At 41.0% G+C, this 18402-nt stretch overlaps 1 protein-coding gene across 2 annotated transcripts in view; it reads right to left on the bottom strand.

The window, feature by feature from the left end:
• Window positions 1-18402, bottom strand: part of TAX1BP1 (Tax1 binding protein 1) — a 100585-nt gene that overhangs the window by 54852 nt on the left and 27331 nt on the right. For both annotated transcript variants that reach the window (XM_063452334.1, XM_063452333.1), the window contains 3 exons: window positions 15958-16060; window positions 13486-13673; window positions 9206-9364 (listed from right to left, as the gene is read on the bottom strand). In XM_063452334.1, coding sequence (XP_063308404.1) covers window positions 9206-9364; window positions 13486-13673; window positions 15958-16060 — 450 coding nt within the window. The remainder of the gene's footprint in view (window positions 1-9205; window positions 9365-13485; window positions 13674-15957; window positions 16061-18402) is intronic.

An 18402-nucleotide genomic window follows, 5' to 3' on the forward strand; every position in this document is an offset into this window, starting at 1 on the left:
TAGTGAAGTAGAAGATCACTTAGCCAGGATATATAGGAAATTTTGTTGGTGGAGTTGGTGGATCTGAGATATCTGGTGAATATATCTGCACTCTGACAGTCTGCTCTAACAGAACGGTCAGTGTCAAAATAATGTAATTTAATTATTTGCAGAGCTATTTATTTAAGATCTGCTAACTAAACCAAGCTGGCAGATCCTTTGAGAGATCTATGGTATTTGGAGATTAGTACTTCAATTGCAAGAATTCAAACTGATCTCTTCAGCCATCTGCAGCTCAGGTTATACTGACAGCATTACTGGTTTCCATGGTAACAATGGCAGCTGGCTAGAGAGAATATCAGTGCGATCTAAGTGATCGCTATATGCTACGGTGATAAAACACCCTGATCTCAATATACTACTGGGGAGAATAACTGTGTGTGATCTGAGCGATTGCTGGCTGCTAGTGTCCTAATGTAGGTAGCCATAAAACTGGTTACAAGGCTACCTGAACTACCTGATACTTCTGTTAATACAACAATCTGTAAGAATCTAAAAAGTGACAAATGTCAAAACCAACATTCCCCATCCATTTTCACACACCACAACTACAAATACATCAACCCTTTAGTGACAGCTGATATAGCAGGACTGTCACACACACCAAAAAACGAAAACAAAAACAGTTTTATTTTATGGCACAGCCCTGAAGACACCATTGACAATTTAGTATTGAAATGTCCTTAATAAATTATCCTAGGATGTAACCATTTTAGTATGGTTTGACAATTTACCTGGGTACCACCAGACGCCCACCCTATATATGCTCCCAGTCTTCACCATAGGAAAATCTTGATTGGCTCATAAGTGCAGCCCTTGATTGGCTGTGCTATATTGTTCGAAAACATCTGTCTTCTACAGCAGGAGACCAAATGTACTTTGGACTCCCAGCGAAGTTGTCAAACCATCTAAAACAGCACCAGAGCACCATCAACTCTACAGCAGGCTTTAGTGGTTATGGTGCTTGGAGTGATCTTTAAAACAAATGTATATATAAACACACACAAAAAATACTGTTTTGAATCATCTGCATATCTCAAGTTGAACTATGAGGGATCCTGTTTGGGCATAGAAACTTGAGAAATCCTCTTTCCACAGAGGCCCAAGCTTGACATGCAAATACGCACAGTCTGGCTTTGTGTTTCAGACTTCATACAGCATTTCTGTAGATACCCTTAGCACCATGGACACTATTTTAAACACAGCTTTTTTAAACCAATGCATGGGCTAGTAACCCAAAGGATCAGTGACAAGAAATATATTATACAGATATATATAAAACAAGAATCTCTGTACAATATTATTAGATCTGCATGTGTTAGAACAGGGTAAAATTCCCTTCACGGTAAACACGCTAACACTAGAGACTAAATTGCCAATCTGAAAACATTCTTTGCAATTGTTAACAGGATTTGCCTGTTTATGGCCAGTGAGTGACCTTTTTGTCAATTAAAAACAATACAGGCTTAGAGCAATTACACTGTCTCACCCTGCCAGAGCAAATTTACCTTTCTAAGTTGTTAAACAAAGCTACAGGGTGAAACATTGCTACTTAATTTCAGTCTTCTATTTGATCACGTCTGACGTCAGTCCAGCTATCATTTATACTGTCAAGCTACTGTTTTATTGCTGGTTACCCAATTGTACCAAAGAAAAAATACATATCTATACATATATATTTTTTTAACATACAATTTGATGGTGCTTCACCAAATGCACGTACACCATCTGTGCATTTGGAAACGAGAACTATGGCATAAAACAGAGACTTCTTTGTTTATTTTAAACAAAGAAGCTTAAAACAGTCAAAGTAGCAGTTCTCAAATCCATATGTATGTATTACTAACAATTTTTAGTAGTACTGTTAGTACTATTAGTACTAGTAATAGTACAACTTAATCCTGGGCAAAATATACAGGGTGGCCCAAAAGTAGGTATATAGTTGAATCAATGAAATTCATCACAACAGATTATATGGAGTACACATACACACAACAAAGTGGCACTAAATTTCAGTTATTTAAATATCAGTCTGGCAGTTGGAAAGAATAGTGGAATGTTGCAATGTTGATGGAAGTAATATGCACATAAACTATACACTATACACCTACTTTTGGGCCACCCAGTATTTGTGCCACATAAATGACAATTAGTGCAAAATGTTCCAGGGGCACTATAGTGTCAGGAACACAAACGTGTATTCCTGACATTTTAGTTCTAAAACCAACGTTTAGGTGGTCGGCCCCACTTACCTCGGGTTAGAAAGGTGATTTACTCACCTTTTTCCCATAGGAAAGCATTGGATTGGCAAAGATCAACACTTTTGTCTACAAACACCTCGAGTGGGGGGCCAGGCCGGGCCGCCAGGCTGAACAGCAGCAGAACATCATGACTCCTGGCCTGGGCCCAGGAAAATGGCTAAAAAAACAGCACACAAACTGCCATAAAGCTGGATTGCTCGACATATAATTGGAGAGAAACACATAAGCTATCCGAAGATACCAAACTGAAACAAGTAATGAGATGGGAACAGAGTTTACCAATGCGGGCCTTCGCGCCATAAAGAGCCTGGACGAGTGAGGCGCCTAAAGGCACACGGATAATAACCCAACAGGTTTGGATGACAAGGTGAAACCCTTTAAAATATTAAAAAATGAAGCGTCTCTTCTATCACAAGAAGTCTTTTCATATTTAAGAGTAAATAGCTACCTAAAAAAATATACATTTATGAATCAAGGTGATATGTATAATGCAATTAAAGTTATATTTGATAATGATGAAACAAAAAATTTTTTTTCAAAAAGTATCAGACTATTAGACACTAAGGTAACAGAACACTATCCAACAGCAATAAAAAGCTGGGAGAAACTTCTACATATTAATATAGATATAGAAACATGGTATGGGACATTAGCTAAGGTTAACAAATATGTGCATAGTATACATTTAATAGAAACCCATTATAAGGCAATAAATAAATGGTACTTGGTACCTGCAAGAATGTTTAGAATTTCAACAGATAATGATCACCTATGTTGGAGATGTGGAGAATTAAGAGGAGATTATCTTCACATATGGTGGAAGTGTAAAAAAGTAACTCCCTTGTGGAGCTGGGCGAGAACTTTGTTACTTAAACTGGATAATATCAAAATAGAGACTAGCCCAGATATGATGCTGCTTCATTTTAGATGGCCTATTTTAAACAAAAGAAAACAAATATTGGCAACTCATTGTTTGATAGCGTCAAAAATAATCATAGCTAGAAACTGGAAAAAGACACAAGAATTTTCTAAAGTGAGGTTTATACAACAAGTAAAATTTCAGATAAGAATGGAAATGGGAGTAGATAAAACTCGAAGTAACTGTAAAGAGAATAATATTTGGACTAATTGGTTAAAATTGTTGGAACAAGAGGAAAAAAATTCTTCATATTAAAAGTTAAAATATCCAATATATACTTCCATAAGTTAGAGATTAGAAATTGGGACACCACCACTGTACCAAGATAATGTTTGAGTGATTGATGAATGAATGTAGAAAGAGATTTTTCTCCCTTGTCTCTACCCCCTTCTGTCCTTCTTTCTCTTATTTATTTATTTATTTTTCCTTTCTTTTCTCCTTCTTTTCTCTCCTCTCCTCTTCTACAAATGGAGACGCTAATCCCTTAATGGTATTTGATCTATTAATATGGATACAGTCTCCCATAGGACCGAAACTTAAAACCCTAAAAAGTGGGTGATAACTTGGGGAGGAGGAGAGAAGAGAGAGATATGGGAGGAAGGAGAGGGAGAGGGAGAGGAGAGAGGAGGGGAAGGGATGATGAGGAAGAGAGGGAAGAGAGGAAAGATAGGGCGAAACGGGAAGAAGTCAAAAGAGATAGGAAGAGGGAATACTATATTGATGATGACTTTTTACCAAAGCCTTATACAATGATGTATCTGAAAAATCTCTTGGCTGGTAATGTCTGAAATAAAGAAAAAAAAAAATAAAAAAATAAAAAAAAAATAACCCAACAGGCCAGGGAAGACAGATTCCCGGCTACAGTACCTCCACAGAGGACAAAGACACGAGAGGCGGCCCGGCCCCGCTCCCCCCCCCCCCCAGCCGGTGGGGGTAATCCCGGCCACATGGGGACAACACATTCCAGGGCGAGAGATACCACGTGGAGACTACGCCGATCCCCTAAACAGGCAAAGGCCACCAGACTGGGGCCGACCTGAAGACTTACCCCAAAGGAGGGGGACCGCAGAGGACTTAATAAGGGAGACTGACCTGGGCACCTCATGCAGGCCATGGCCCCCTGCACTGAATTTCCGACCGCCAGAGGAGTGAGCACCTGAGCCTCTGGTTCTGAGGGGTCCCTGGAGAGCTTTAGTCCCTGATGCCGCGAGCCCGGTGGGGCGGGGTCAACGCTGACCTCCCGACGGACCGGTGGTCGAGGAGGATGGCCACCAGCTCCCAATATGTGGCCGGCACCGGGTGAGACAACAGAGTGCACGCTCTAAAAGGACTCACGTGAAGCTGGAGAGGTGCAGGGAGCGGATGATCCCGCAGACTTTTGTGGTGGGGTCAAGAGGACAGTTTGCGCTCCTGAGTGCCCACAGTGCCACGGGAGACCCGGCAGGTGGGCGGAGGTCGGCAAGGGGAAGACGAAAGGAGGCCTGGCGACCCGGGGACAGTATGATAGCGACGCAGTGAGAGACTCCCCTCAGACGGCCAAGCAGGCCGACATGGTGATCCAGCCATGCATAGTTACCCTTTTTCATTTATTTTCTTGCACTCTGGTAAACGAACATTGAGCAATATAACTCATATTTTTCATTTCTACGTTCACATCTACTCAATAGTTAGCTGGCATATATATCCACTTAGTTTAACTATCACATGATATATTTTGAAAAGCTGCTTATTTAAACACGCGCCAAAATGTCAATTTAATATCTAAAAGCAACTTATTTAAACACGCGCCAAAATGTCAATTTAATATCTAAAAGCTGACTTACATTGCCTGATTACTATAGAACATTCTTGCCGCATGTGTTTAACATTACGCTATATAGTTAGGACTTTGCTTCATCGACAGTAATTACTATGGGTTAAACTGCTTTAATGGGAGCCTTCCTGAGCTGATCTTCACTTCTTTAGCTAGGCTTAGTTATCAAATACAGCACTTTCTGTTCAGTCATAGTTTAATGGTGTGCCCTTTAGTTAAGCCATAGTTTAACTCATCACTGCCAACATGTGTGGACGTACTATCGGGGTGCTGCACATTACCTAGTAATACTAAGTCAAGAATGGACATAAAACGTTATTTAACATACTTTAGCCTGGCCCGTTAGAATTTAGCAAAGACAGCAGTGCATAAACTTCAGTTCAGATCTAGCTCAAACTTTTACTGCTCACATATGCCGACTGAACAATAGGATGCTGAGAATGGCTTATTATTACTAATGTCGGAACTGATGTGCATTATTTTATCTGCCTAACCTTCAGTATGTAACTTATGTTCAAATGCTTTAACCTTTTCGCCTTACTAGGCATTGACTGTTCTAATTTGATATATAATGCACTTAGTGGCATGTGCTTATGAAGTTTATTATGGTTCGCATACCTCCCCTACGTGGGAAAACTGCTTTTCATATGAACCAATAAAAATATTAAAAACAAACACCTCGAGTGGCCGACACTCAGTCACTCACTTGAGGTGTTCCTTTTTCAGTGATGCATTGTGTGCAGGACCTACGTTCAGAGTCTCCACGCTCTGCATGGCGTTTTGCCATGCATGCGCAATAGCTTCCCAATGCTTTCCATTGGGAAAGCAGCGGCGAGACCGGTGCGGCAAGGGAGAAAGGGTTAATAAACTCACCATTTCCAAATGATCGGAGGGGGGCTAGGTACCTAAATAGTACGTGTTTGTATTCCTGACACTAGAGAGTTCCTTTTCACGTTGTTTATTAGTCACACCTCCCTGCATGTGATTTGTAGTTTCCCTACACACTTCCTGTAAAGAAAGATCTAATGTTGCTTTTTTTGCACAGTCCTATCTATAATTTCCTATCTCCTGCTCTGTTAATGGCCTGCTAGATCCTGAAGGAGCTTCTAGGTGTGATTGAAGTTCAATTTAATAGCAGGATATAAAACATTTTAAAGTAAATTTAAGATCTCCTTCTGTTTTTGTGTTCTCCTTTCTACACCACTTGCTCTCTTTCCCTGACCCCACGCAAGAGTCTGACCTCATTGCCCGTGCACACTAGTCTCAACAACAGTCAAACGGGAGGGTATGGCAGGCTTGGGCCTCAGGTGCTATACGGATGCTCCGCTAATTCGCTAATGCCCACTACTATAGACTAAACCAACAGATTTTACCGCCCGCACGACAAAACAGGACCCGCGCGAGGAGTGCGCGGCCAAAGGCAATGAGATCCAATGGAAACCCACTATTTATCAGTAATATATGGGACGACGAGTCCTCTCTACGACTTAAACCTTCAGGTTAGCTATACCACAGACGTTATAATGGCCCCTATCCGCCTAGAAGATACTCCTACGCTATATGCAACCATTATGATGACAGGCGAATCTTGACCATGTACTACACAGTCACTACCTGGCTCACACAGGGATGACACACTCACCCCTTAATATACGACCATAAGATGCAGATGTTTGCATATTTAATACATGTAACATAACGAAGTTACCGATACTGCTACTGTACTACCTTCTAATTGTTAATATTGGTTTTCATTTCTTTATAATCATATGGCTGCTCCCGATGTTGCGAGACCTGCGTGTCTCCCATTTTACTATCCTATCGCACTGCTATACATTTTCGGTGACACAAATAAAAGCCGTTTGAATAAATAAAAAATTATTCTAAACAAAAGCCAGCAAGAAGGGGTTAATTACACAGTACTACAATGAATGTTTATGCTGGCTATCTTTCCCCTAATTAAACACATCTGTTTCATCCAAGCTTGGTACCAAAATCCTGAAGTTTTCTAATATTTTCCAAACAGAAAAGATCATGTGGGAAGAGGTTAATAGAATTAACCTGCTCTAAGTATGCAATTCATGTACCTTATGCTAGCTTGTCACCAACCAACTAAACCTGCGTTTGGAGTTCAAAAGTGTCTGAGTGTGGCTACAAGGAAGTTGTCTGCAAGAACCTCTGACTACAGAGTGTAAGCCCTGTTAATTTCAACATGCCAAGGCATTTCCATCAGAAAATTAGATTAATAGCTAAAATGGGGTGATGGAGACTATTGTATCACACTAAATGTCAACAGGAGGTGGATAGCACCAAAGGAGAGCTGAGTGACTGGGTCCTCTCTGTGGAACTAAAAGACAGCTGCAGTATTAAAATAGGAGATTTATGCGAAATTGATGCCTTGCAGGACTTGTTGCAAGTAACCATTACTATATGTAACAAGATACTGTAAAACCAGCCATCTTCCATTTTCAATCTTTATTGGATATGGAACTTGGAGACTTGTGCCTATGCCACTCACTGGGACCACTGATGAATGTAATATATAATATACCATTATATTTTCCATTAAAAATAATTATGCCAAGACTAGAGTAGAATCAACTTGCCTATTCTATGAGCAAGATGTCTTCCTGGAAATTTCCACCTGGCCATCCAGATTTGGTGAGCTTTTTTCCCCGATTAGCACCAAGTATAATCCAGGTGCATGTAACAGAGCTAAGACATAGGTCAAGTTTTGGTTCTACCTGCATCCCGGTTAATAGGCTGGAACTTTAGGCCCTTGTTAACTCCATACAATGCCTTTTTTTCAAACCGGACAAATGTTTAATGTACATCTCAAGCCAGGATCAGCATGTGCAATCATTTTTGCCTTCAGCACAAACTATGGTGACCATCCACCTTAAACTCTTCTACTAGAGAAAATATCCCATTGCAGTATATTTGTTTAATGGATTTCAAGTCTACAATTTCCTGTACATATTTGACTTTCTATGGTTTCAGTGTGGAATATATTGTTGCCATCAACTTCTCCAAAAAGAAAATAGAATTCATAATATGATAAGGTGTTTATTAAAGGGACACTCAAAACACAACTTTATTGTGTCTCTTTACTGTGTCCTTCCCATTGGATTGGACCTTGGGACAGCTAAAGTCTCAGAGATCCCATAGTCTCTATGAGAAGCATTTTACTTGAACTCACAAAGAGCTTGAGTATCAGTGGGGAGATAAATAATCTTTTGATCATTTACCTTTTTCTATTTCCTTTCCTATGAGTTCTTGCCGGTCATCTAATTTTCCTTTCTCTATGCCCCCAGTCCTGTACTTTCTACACTTTTTCTTTCCCCTTCATATAAATCACCATGTTGTGTATTTAAAATGATTATTTCAGATGACTCATTGCAAACACTGATGAAGAACATGAATGGTGAAATGGGTTTGAAAAACTGAATGAGAGGAACCACAAGAAAACATATAAGTCCATTAAAATGCAGCCAAGTGGGAACTCTGCCAACTATATGTTTGCTTGTGTAATATTGTTTTGTTTAAAATACTTTCAAGAAAGAGCTCAAGTTTCTGCTTTTAGATGGTGTTACAGTTTGGATCTCCACATTCCTCTTTATTTAAATTCTACACAGCCAGCACAGCTGTAGGTGAAACTCCATGAAAGTGTTCACCTAACAGAGCAACAGGAAGAGAACGTGGGAGACCTACCTACTGGCCTCTAACACACTATTTCATAGTTATCTATGCTTTACATAGTCCTATCAAAAACGGGTTATGTGCATGCCACATTGTCATCATTAAAGTATTTCTTAGGTGGTTCTAAAAGAAACCTTTTTACCCCAAATAACAGATTTAAATGGACACTCAAAACTCTATTCATTAATGCTTATAGCGAACTAAACAAGACTGTTAGACTACACATTCCATTCCATTAACCATTGTTTTGCAAGGATGTATGGGATAGCACAATTCGCCCATTCAAAACATCAGGATAACATGACCAGCTGAGAGTTTGCTGCAATCAATGGACATTCACAGATGATAATTGTATATTTTTTTCCCATTTGTTTGCATTGTTTGTTTGTTTTTTAATGCAGTAACGCTATACAACATTGAAAAGGGAACACAACCCGTCTTTAGTGAGCTTTTAGAGAATTCAGCAGTACTTACCTCTTTCTCCAAAGACAGTTGGTCATACTGCTCTCTTTTACGAGTCAGCTCAGTTTCCAGCAATTCTACTTGTTGTCTTAATTGGACAGTTTCCTTTTCCAATACAGCGGTTATCTTTGCCAGCTCCTCTTTTTCTTTCATTGTTTTTTCGATTTTTAACTGAAATAGACGACATTGCTTGTTAAATGATCGCTTTGAGAAAACTGTAAGCAACTTTATGTGATACACTTGACTTGAAGCTACATTTTAACAATGGAGTCAAGAGTTCTTGGAAAAACAAATTTGTGGTTTACTGTAAATATACATTACGGTTTAATCAAGAACAACTTTTAAAATTTTCAGCATATAAATGGTTCCCATACAATCTAAACAGTGGCGGAACTACCGCGGTAGCAGGGGTCACAGCGGGTCCCGCCGGCTAAGTAATGCGGCCCTGGCCGGCTGCTTTTAAGGGGCCCACACTGAAACAGTGCGACTGGGCGCCAGAGGCTGGGAGGAAGTGACTGCCCCGGTCACTTCCTCCCAGCAACCACTGGGAGCCGCGCGGGAGGAAGGAGAGAATCAGAGTGGGGACTCTGACTTCCATCAGGCTGAGCCACTGGACCCCAGGAAAAGGTATGTGTGTGCCTGTCTGTCTGTGTGACTATATGTATGTGTCTGTATTTCTGTCTGTGTGTATGTATGTATGTGTATGCGCGTGTGTGTGTGTGTGTGTGTGTATGCGTCTGTATATATATATATGTGTGTGTGTGTGTATGTCTGTCTCTGTATATGTGTGTGTGTATATGTGTCTGTTTGCATGTGTCGGGGGAGGGGGGAACGTATGGGGGAAGGTGGCGGGGGTAGGCATACAGGGGGGCCCAGGGCAATTTTTAAACCGGGGCCCGTGGTTTCTAGTTACGCCTCTGAATCTAAACCTATGCGATTTAATTACTGCTATAAATGTTAAATTACCATTATTAAAATTGAGTTACCGTATATACTCGAGTATAAGCAGAGTTTTTCAGCCCATTTTTTGGGCTGAAAAACCCCAACTCGGCTTATACTCGAGTCAAGGTCTGTATTATGGCAATTTGCATTGCCATAATACAGACTGAGGGAGAGGGGAGCTGGCAGAGCTGTAACTTACCTGTTCTGCAGCTCCTGTCAGCTCTCTCCTCCTCTGCGCCGTCCGGTCAGCACCTCGGTCAGCTCCCAGTGTAAGTCTCGCGAGAGCCGCGGCTCTCGCGAGACTTACAGTGTAAGCTGACAGAAGAGCAGAACGGACGGCGCAGAGGAGGAGAGAGCTGACAGGAGCTGCAGAACAGGTAAGTTACAGCTCTGCCAGCCCCCCCTCTCCCCCCACTGAACTGCCACTGGACCACCAGGGAAGGAGAGCCCCCCTCCCTGCCATATATCAAGCAGGGAGGGGGGACGAAAAAAAAATATATAAATAAAATAAGAAATAATATTAAAAAAATAATAATAACAAAAATTAATAATAAACAAAAAAAAAGGGGTATAAGGACCACTATGGGGGGGGGGGGGGGTATAAGGACCACTAGGGAGGGAGGGGGTGGGTTAAGGACCACTATGGGAGGGAGGGGGGTATAAGGACCGCTATGGGAGGGAGGGGGGGTATAAGGACCACTATGGGAGGGAGGGGGGGTATAAGGACCACTATGGGAGGGAGGGGGGGGATAAGGAACACTATGGGAGGGAGGGGGGGGATAAGGAACACTATGGGAGGGAGGGGGGGGGGATAAGGACCACTATGGGAGGGAGGGGGGTATAAGGACCACTATGGGAGGGAGGGGGGTATAAGGACCACTATGGGAGGGAGGGGGGTATAAGGACCGCTATGGGAGGGGGGGTATAAGGACCACTATGGGAGGGAGGGGGGGGATAAGGAACACTATGGGAGGGGGGGGGGGATAAGGACCACTATGGGAGGGAGGGGGGTATAAGGACCACTATGGGAGGGAGGGGGGGGATAAGGACCACTATGGGAGGGAGGGGGGGGATAAGGACCACTATTGGAGGGAGGGGGGGGGATAAGGACCACTATTGGAGGGAGGGGGGTATAAGGACCACTATGGGAGGGAGGGGGGTATAAGGACCACTATGGGAGGGAGGGGGGTATAAGGACCACTATGGGAGGGGGTGGGATAAGGACCACTATGGGAGGGAGGGGGGGTATAAGGACCACTATGGGAGGGAGGGGGGGTATATGGACCACTATGGGAGGGATGGGGGGGGGATAAGGACCACTATGGGAGGGAGGGGGGGATAAGGACCACTATGGGAGGGAGGGGGGGGATAAGGACCACTATGGGAGGGAGGGGGGGATAAGGACCACTATGGGAGGGAGGGGGGGTATAATGACCACTATGGGAGGGAGGGGGGGATAAGGACCACTATGGGAGGGAGGGGGGGATAAGGACCACTATGGGAGGGAGGGGGGGGATAAGGACCACTATTGGAGGGAGGGGGGTATAAGGACCACTATGGGAGGGAGGGGGGGTATAAGGACCACTATGGGAGGGAGGGGGTGGGATAAGGACCACTATGGGAGGGAGGGGGGTATAAGGACCACTATGGGAGGGAGGGGGGGGGTATATGGACCACTATGGGAGGGATGGGGGGGGATAAGGAACACTATGGGAGGGAGAAGGGGGATAAGGACCACTATGAGAGGGAGGGGGTGGGATAAGGACCACTATGGGAGGGGAGGGGGAAGTAAGGACCACTAGGGGAGGGGAGGGTAAGGACCACTAGGGGAGGGGTGAGTCAGGACCACTGGGGGGGGGGGGGGGTGAAGGAACACGGGGGTGGGGAGGTAAGGACCACTGAGGGAGGAGGAGGGGAAGTCAGGACATATGGGGGGGGGGGGGTGGCGGCAAAAATTTTTTGACTACGGCGGCAAATATCCTTGCACCGGCCCTGCACACACTGCATTCACACACTGCATTCATACACACACACACTGCATTCATGCACACACACACTGCATTCATGCACACACACACTGCACTCATACACACACACTGCACTCATACACACACGCTGCACTCATACACACACATACGCACACACTGCATTCATTACACACACTGTAAATAAATATTCAATTAATATATTTTTTTTAGGATCTAATTTTATTTAGAAATTTACCAGTAGCTGCTGCATTTCCCACCCTAGTCTTATACTCGAGTCAATAAGTTTTCCCAGTTTTTTGGGATAAAATTAGGGGCCTCGGCTTATATTCGGGTCGGCTTATACTCGAGTATATACGGTATCTTAATCTTAAAAGTCCACTGTTAAACTCCTGTGCTAGGATATATTTTCAATTTATTTATGAATAAATGGTACTATATGCAGTGAAATGTCACAGCATGGGAGAAATTATATTTACTTTTTTTTATATTTCTAAAGGCTACCTTTAGTATTGTAAACTATAAACTTTTTTCCACTACTAAGTTTAATTACGTCATTTTGGAGTTTCTTAATTTGTATTCCTCAAATACCACTTTCCTGCTCATGTAGACATTTTTAAATGTCTACATGAGCAAGATTCTGTTTTCCATTGCAAAGCAAAGTGAAATCTAGAGAATAATGCCTCACTTACAACCCCACCCCCACCAATCCTTTTTTCAGGCTTCTGCCCAGTAAAGGAAAGAGTTTATAGCAAGCAGCAGAACTATTAAAGTTTGCCTTGTCCCCCTTTGTACTGTAATCTACAAAGTTCCTAAGTACAGTGGTTGTTTAACAGCTACTGAATGTACACATTTGAGGCCTTATGTGCAGCATGCAATAGCATTGCTCTGAAAACTGCACATGTTTTAGCCATATAAATATACTTAGTGCAGGGGGCATTATATTTATATTTTAACTGCATATTTGTTAGAGAAGCAGAATTTCCAAAAATGGCAATATGTTTCTTATATATTTTCACTAGTTGTATATTTGTGCATTGTTACTTTATGGGACAAAGGCTTTGTCAATATTAATGACAAAATTAAAGGGAATCATATATGGCAAGGATGACGGATTCATTTTGCAGTGTTGCTTGTTTTATCTATAGTCTACTATCCTAACAGCTCGCAAAATATATAAGATTAATTTACCATTATAGTTGCTGTGTGGTAAAGAAAAAAATGTATAGAAGAAAGCAAGCAAAGGACACACACTGTACATTTTAGAACAAAGTGAGCATGATTTATGGGCAGGCTTCATGTAGACAGCAACATGCATTTCTGGTGGCACATCACAAAAATGCATGTACAATAACATGACCGTACCTCAAGGAGTCCTGCTTTGGTAGTCACTACCAGCATGTCTGAATGGCCTTCATCTTCCATGGTTAAAAGTTCATCTACTGGAGAAGTTGTCCGAAACTGGAAAGGTGTGCTTGCTCCACGAATTTCTCCCTTTTGTGTCACATAGCAGAACTGATAAAATTCACCATCATCATTGGGAAGGTAATATCCTAAAGGATATAATTTAGAGGGTTAGTTGAACGGGAGTGAATATTTTTTTTAAAGCATCATATGATATAGTATCCTATAGTCTAGTATGATATAGATATATATATATATACACACACACACACACACACACACACACCTTTTTTATTGGACTAACAACATTTTGTAAGGACAAGCTTTTGGGAGAACCTCCCTTTCTCAAGTCTGTCTGACTATCTCTCATAAAATGTATTCTCATTGATTCAATCAACTTTACTGAATTGAATTCAGTTCTACTTTGTGAGAAGCATTTGATTGCAGTAGCAGAGCACTTCATAGGATTGCATAAGAAATCTAAAAGGACTTTAAGACGAATGAGGGGCAGAGCAGACAGCTGCAAACACTTAGTCTCGGTGGTGGGAAAAGAGGTAAGGATAGGGCTATTTACTGCAAAGCATAAATGGGGAACCCTGGGGTCACAATGATGCCAATAAACAAATTAAGTAATAACTACTTTGTCCAATGAAATGCTTCTCATTGAGGAGCATTGTGGACTTAACGTGCATGCAATCAAATGTTCAAGAACAGAGTCAGGCTTGATTCACACTGCAGAAGCACTCACTAGTGTCTTTCAGGTAGACAGCCACTGGGTGTGTTAAACCCCACAATCACATTATTTCCAAACAACCATGTTTTAAATTGTTACAGTGTCACAATGAGATGAAGTGGTTTGGTGATTATAGTGGTTTCTCTGAAACTTCTATGTATACATCTGAAGGGTTAAAACATGGGGGACCTGGCACCCAGACCACTTCATTGAGCTGTAGTGGTCTGGGTGACTAGTGTCCCTTTAACGTGAGTTATAGGCGATTTGCAATTATTATTATTTTTTTTATTCAATTATGTACATTTCATAGTAGTGTCTATGATCGGCTGAATGTAACGTGCAATGTATGAAAGAAAGCTAAAATAGTGCTCCTCTCTCTGACTTAATTTTTTTTAACAAAATGAATCCATTTGTAGGCAACATATCCACTATATTGTGATATTTAATCTGTTGGTGTTTTATAAATAAAGTAGTTATCTTCAAGACTTGAAACATTCCTATGCACTAGTAGAGTTTGGAAGATGACAGTTACATGAAATAGTATTAACAATCTTTTAAGGAACCAGCTACTTTCTATAGCATTAACACAAATATTTATTCTGGAAGCACGAAAGCTCTTTAACACATTTTTATTCTCAAAGCACTTCGGTAGTTCTTACTTCACAAACATTCTTCACAATTTAGTGGGGTAGGACACTTAATTAGCTGCCATTTTCAAAAAGAAACTGCAGTCTTTCTGTTAACAGACTATCAGGTTTATAAGTAAGAACACTTGGCCTGCTGGATTTCACAAACACCACATCTGAATGTGCATATTCACTAGCGGTCTGGCATATAGTCACAATATAGAAACGGCAGAGAGAATGACGCCTGTTTTCCCCCAAGAGCAGGGTAACATCAAATAAGAGTAGAACGAATAATTTACGCATACAGCTGGAAGCATATTCATTAAAAAAAATCCATTAGTGAGTAGTGTGCCACAGTGCAGCATAACGTATGTATCTTATACTGATAGGCACTAGTAGTGTTACCTCGCCACAATGAAACAGTGCTTACTCCAATCACATGTTTAATCCCGCCTCCTGCGCTCCTCTGTATATGTAATTCTGTCCCACAGTGAATTGCATCACATAGAGGATTTTAATTCCTCCAACCGAATGTCTGGAGGTATGAATAATGCAGGAGGTGAGAAATGGGAGCAAAATGGTACTATATATGCGGTTATAAATTAAACAAAAGGAAGCCAAGATAATTGCATGAAAATGGTAAATTAACAATTAAAAAAAGGCATGAAAAGAGGATGTGGTGAGATGGTATGCAAATGTGAAGCAAAGAGAGATGTCACAAAAATGGAATGTGGGGAGATTGCATTTAAACAGCAGTGGTCCAGAATGATGACATGTAAAGGAGAAGTAGAACAGGGGAGTGTGGAAATAGCAAGAAATGAGTTTGACTGATAATAGAGAATGCTGCCAGGTAATCAGTTTAACACATTACCATAAGCTGGTGAGATGAAAATGTATGTCTGAAATATTGTTTTACAACTGATTTATGAGAATAAGTGATCGGTTGACAACCACTTTATTAAATTTTTATCCATAATTGGATATTATATAAACATGTAGTACAACATCACTATCTCTGTACCGCCCCACGTATGTCTCACATAGGCAAAAAATTACCACCAATGGCAGGCTCACCTTGAAAAGTCAGCACGCAATCACATGTGGATTCTGCCACATACTTTTCTGGCATAGGAGACCAGAGAAATGTGTAGTAATCTCGGGCAGTGCTCCATCCAACCTGAAACAAACATACAAATACATGTAGTAAACAATACAAAAAATATAATAAGGTTAAAAACCTCAATGTGAATGTGAATAGCAAATGTTATCCAGTTGTTAAATACTTATTTTCAAGAAGATCAAAAATAATCAAACAGCATTTGAGAAGATACAGGATGAGACAGGAGAAGGAAAACAACTCGTGGATTAATCTGAAATCAAAGATTGATTTTGACTGCTTTGCTTTATTATCTGGAATGTAAATTATGGTCAGTATTTTAGCCACAGATGAGGATAAAATAATGGTTGCCCAAGTTGCTAAACAATGCAGATTATATGGGGCCATAAAAGTAAAAATATTATTTTATTTTTTTATATTTCACATACATTCATTACATTTCTAAAGTTGATCTAGAAGCGGAGTCAACTCTGAAGAATGGTCGTTTCTTTAATAGAAGATTTTAGCTTTTATTCTTTTGACAGTGTTTTTTTCTTTTCTTTTTATTGAATCAAACGCTAAACATGCCGAATAAGGTATATGGAAATGTATCACATGTGCAAAAAATACATACTACTACCTCATAGTATGTACAAGCATAAAGCAAGCTTGTAGAAATTAGTTAAAGGGACACTATAGTCACCTGAACAACTTTAGCTTAATGAAGCAGTTTTGGTGTATAGAACATGCCCCTGCAGCCTCACTGCTCAATCCTCTGCCATTTAGGAGTTAAATCCCTTTGTTTATGAACCCTAGTCATACCTCCCTGCATGTGACTTGCACAGCCTTCCATAAACACTTCCTGTAAAGAGAGCCCTATTTAGGCTTTCTTTATTGCAAGTTCTGTTTAATTAAGATTTTCTTCCCGATACGGGAGTACACAAACTCGGCCGGTTCCCACCCTACGCGCGACTGTAGCTCGCTGCTCACTCGACCCACCTAAGCTCTCAAACCTCCATGTACACCCTCACAGTCAAATACAACAGAACCACAAAATTACATCGGTGAGATGTACAACGATAGGTCGCAAAAGAACTACGGTACTACGAAATACTGTAACAAACAATAAATGCTACTCTGGTCATCCAACCTCAGACAACCACATGAAGTAAAAAAGAAACTACTGTATATCTCCGCACATGCATGTACTTGTCAGTCGTGGCTAATGCGTGTCCTGTAATCCAATTTGACCCCCGCCCTTTACTCTTTTCTGTACACCCATGTGAACTTGGAAACAAGAAAACAAAAAATTATAAATAAAGATTGTCAAAAAAAAAAAAAAAAAAGATTTTCTTATCCCCTGCTATGTTAATAGCTTGCTAGACCCTGCAAGAGCCTCCTGTATGTGATCAAAGATACTCTGTCAATCATAGCCTGGGGAGGTGTGGCTAGGGCTGCATAAACGGAAACAAAGTAATTTAACTCCTAAATGACAGTGAATTGAGCAGTGAAATTGCAGGGGAATGATCTATACACTAAAAATGCTTTATTTAGCTAAAGTAATTTAGGTGACTATAATGTTCCTTTAAATAAAGACCTATCAGGCCCTAAGTCAGCAGACTAACTCTCCAAGATAGAGTGCATGAAAACCTCCTTAACCTTGGAGGGAACGAAGACCCATATATGGGGCTCTTTCTTTAGCCCCATGTAGATCTCTACAATTGGCCAAATTGGGCAGGACGATATTAGTGTTTTTTTATTATTTGTAATTTTATATCAGGCAGCCGCTTTTCAAAGCAGCTACCTGTTATAAAACTAAAGATCACTAGTATAGTGCTGCACCAGACTATTTATGAGGAAGGTTGGTGCCTTCCGGAAGACTATTGGGAGTGTGTGCTGGGGACCAGAACTTTGCTGTAAACCCCTCTAACAGTTCTGTAAGACAGGATCACATCGAGTACCTGCCTGTGCAGCATGTGCTTGTTTCCAACTATGCTTTCACTGAGATCCTGGAGAGTGTTGTCATCTTGCTGTTCATGGGTAGGGATTAAGAGACAGGACATATCTCCACCACCTCTCTGATAGCATAGTGGTAATCACATTTTCCTTTGAGCCGAAGTGTGTTTCTGAAACTTAGCAATACACTTGGTTGCTGGTGACACTCACTGTATGGACTGCAGTCCAATAGTTACCAAAAAGGATTAAAGTGGCTCTGTCACTTTAAAAAAAAAAAATATATATTTTTTTTTATTAGGTATATCCTAAATCTCCCTTTTTTCCAAAAATTACCCTTTTTTTTTTTTAAAACAATTTTTCCTTATGTATAACCAGCAGGTTGACAAAAGGTGAAGATGTAATCAAGCTCCACGGTCTTTGCCAGGTTTGTCACTGACCATGTGTGTACTTATCTCCCTCCAGCACCA

Source organism: Pelobates fuscus, chromosome 4 (genome assembly GCF_036172605.1).
Source record: "Pelobates fuscus isolate aPelFus1 chromosome 4, aPelFus1.pri, whole genome shotgun sequence".
NCBI lineage: Eukaryota > Metazoa > Chordata > Amphibia > Anura > Pelobatidae > Pelobates > Pelobates fuscus.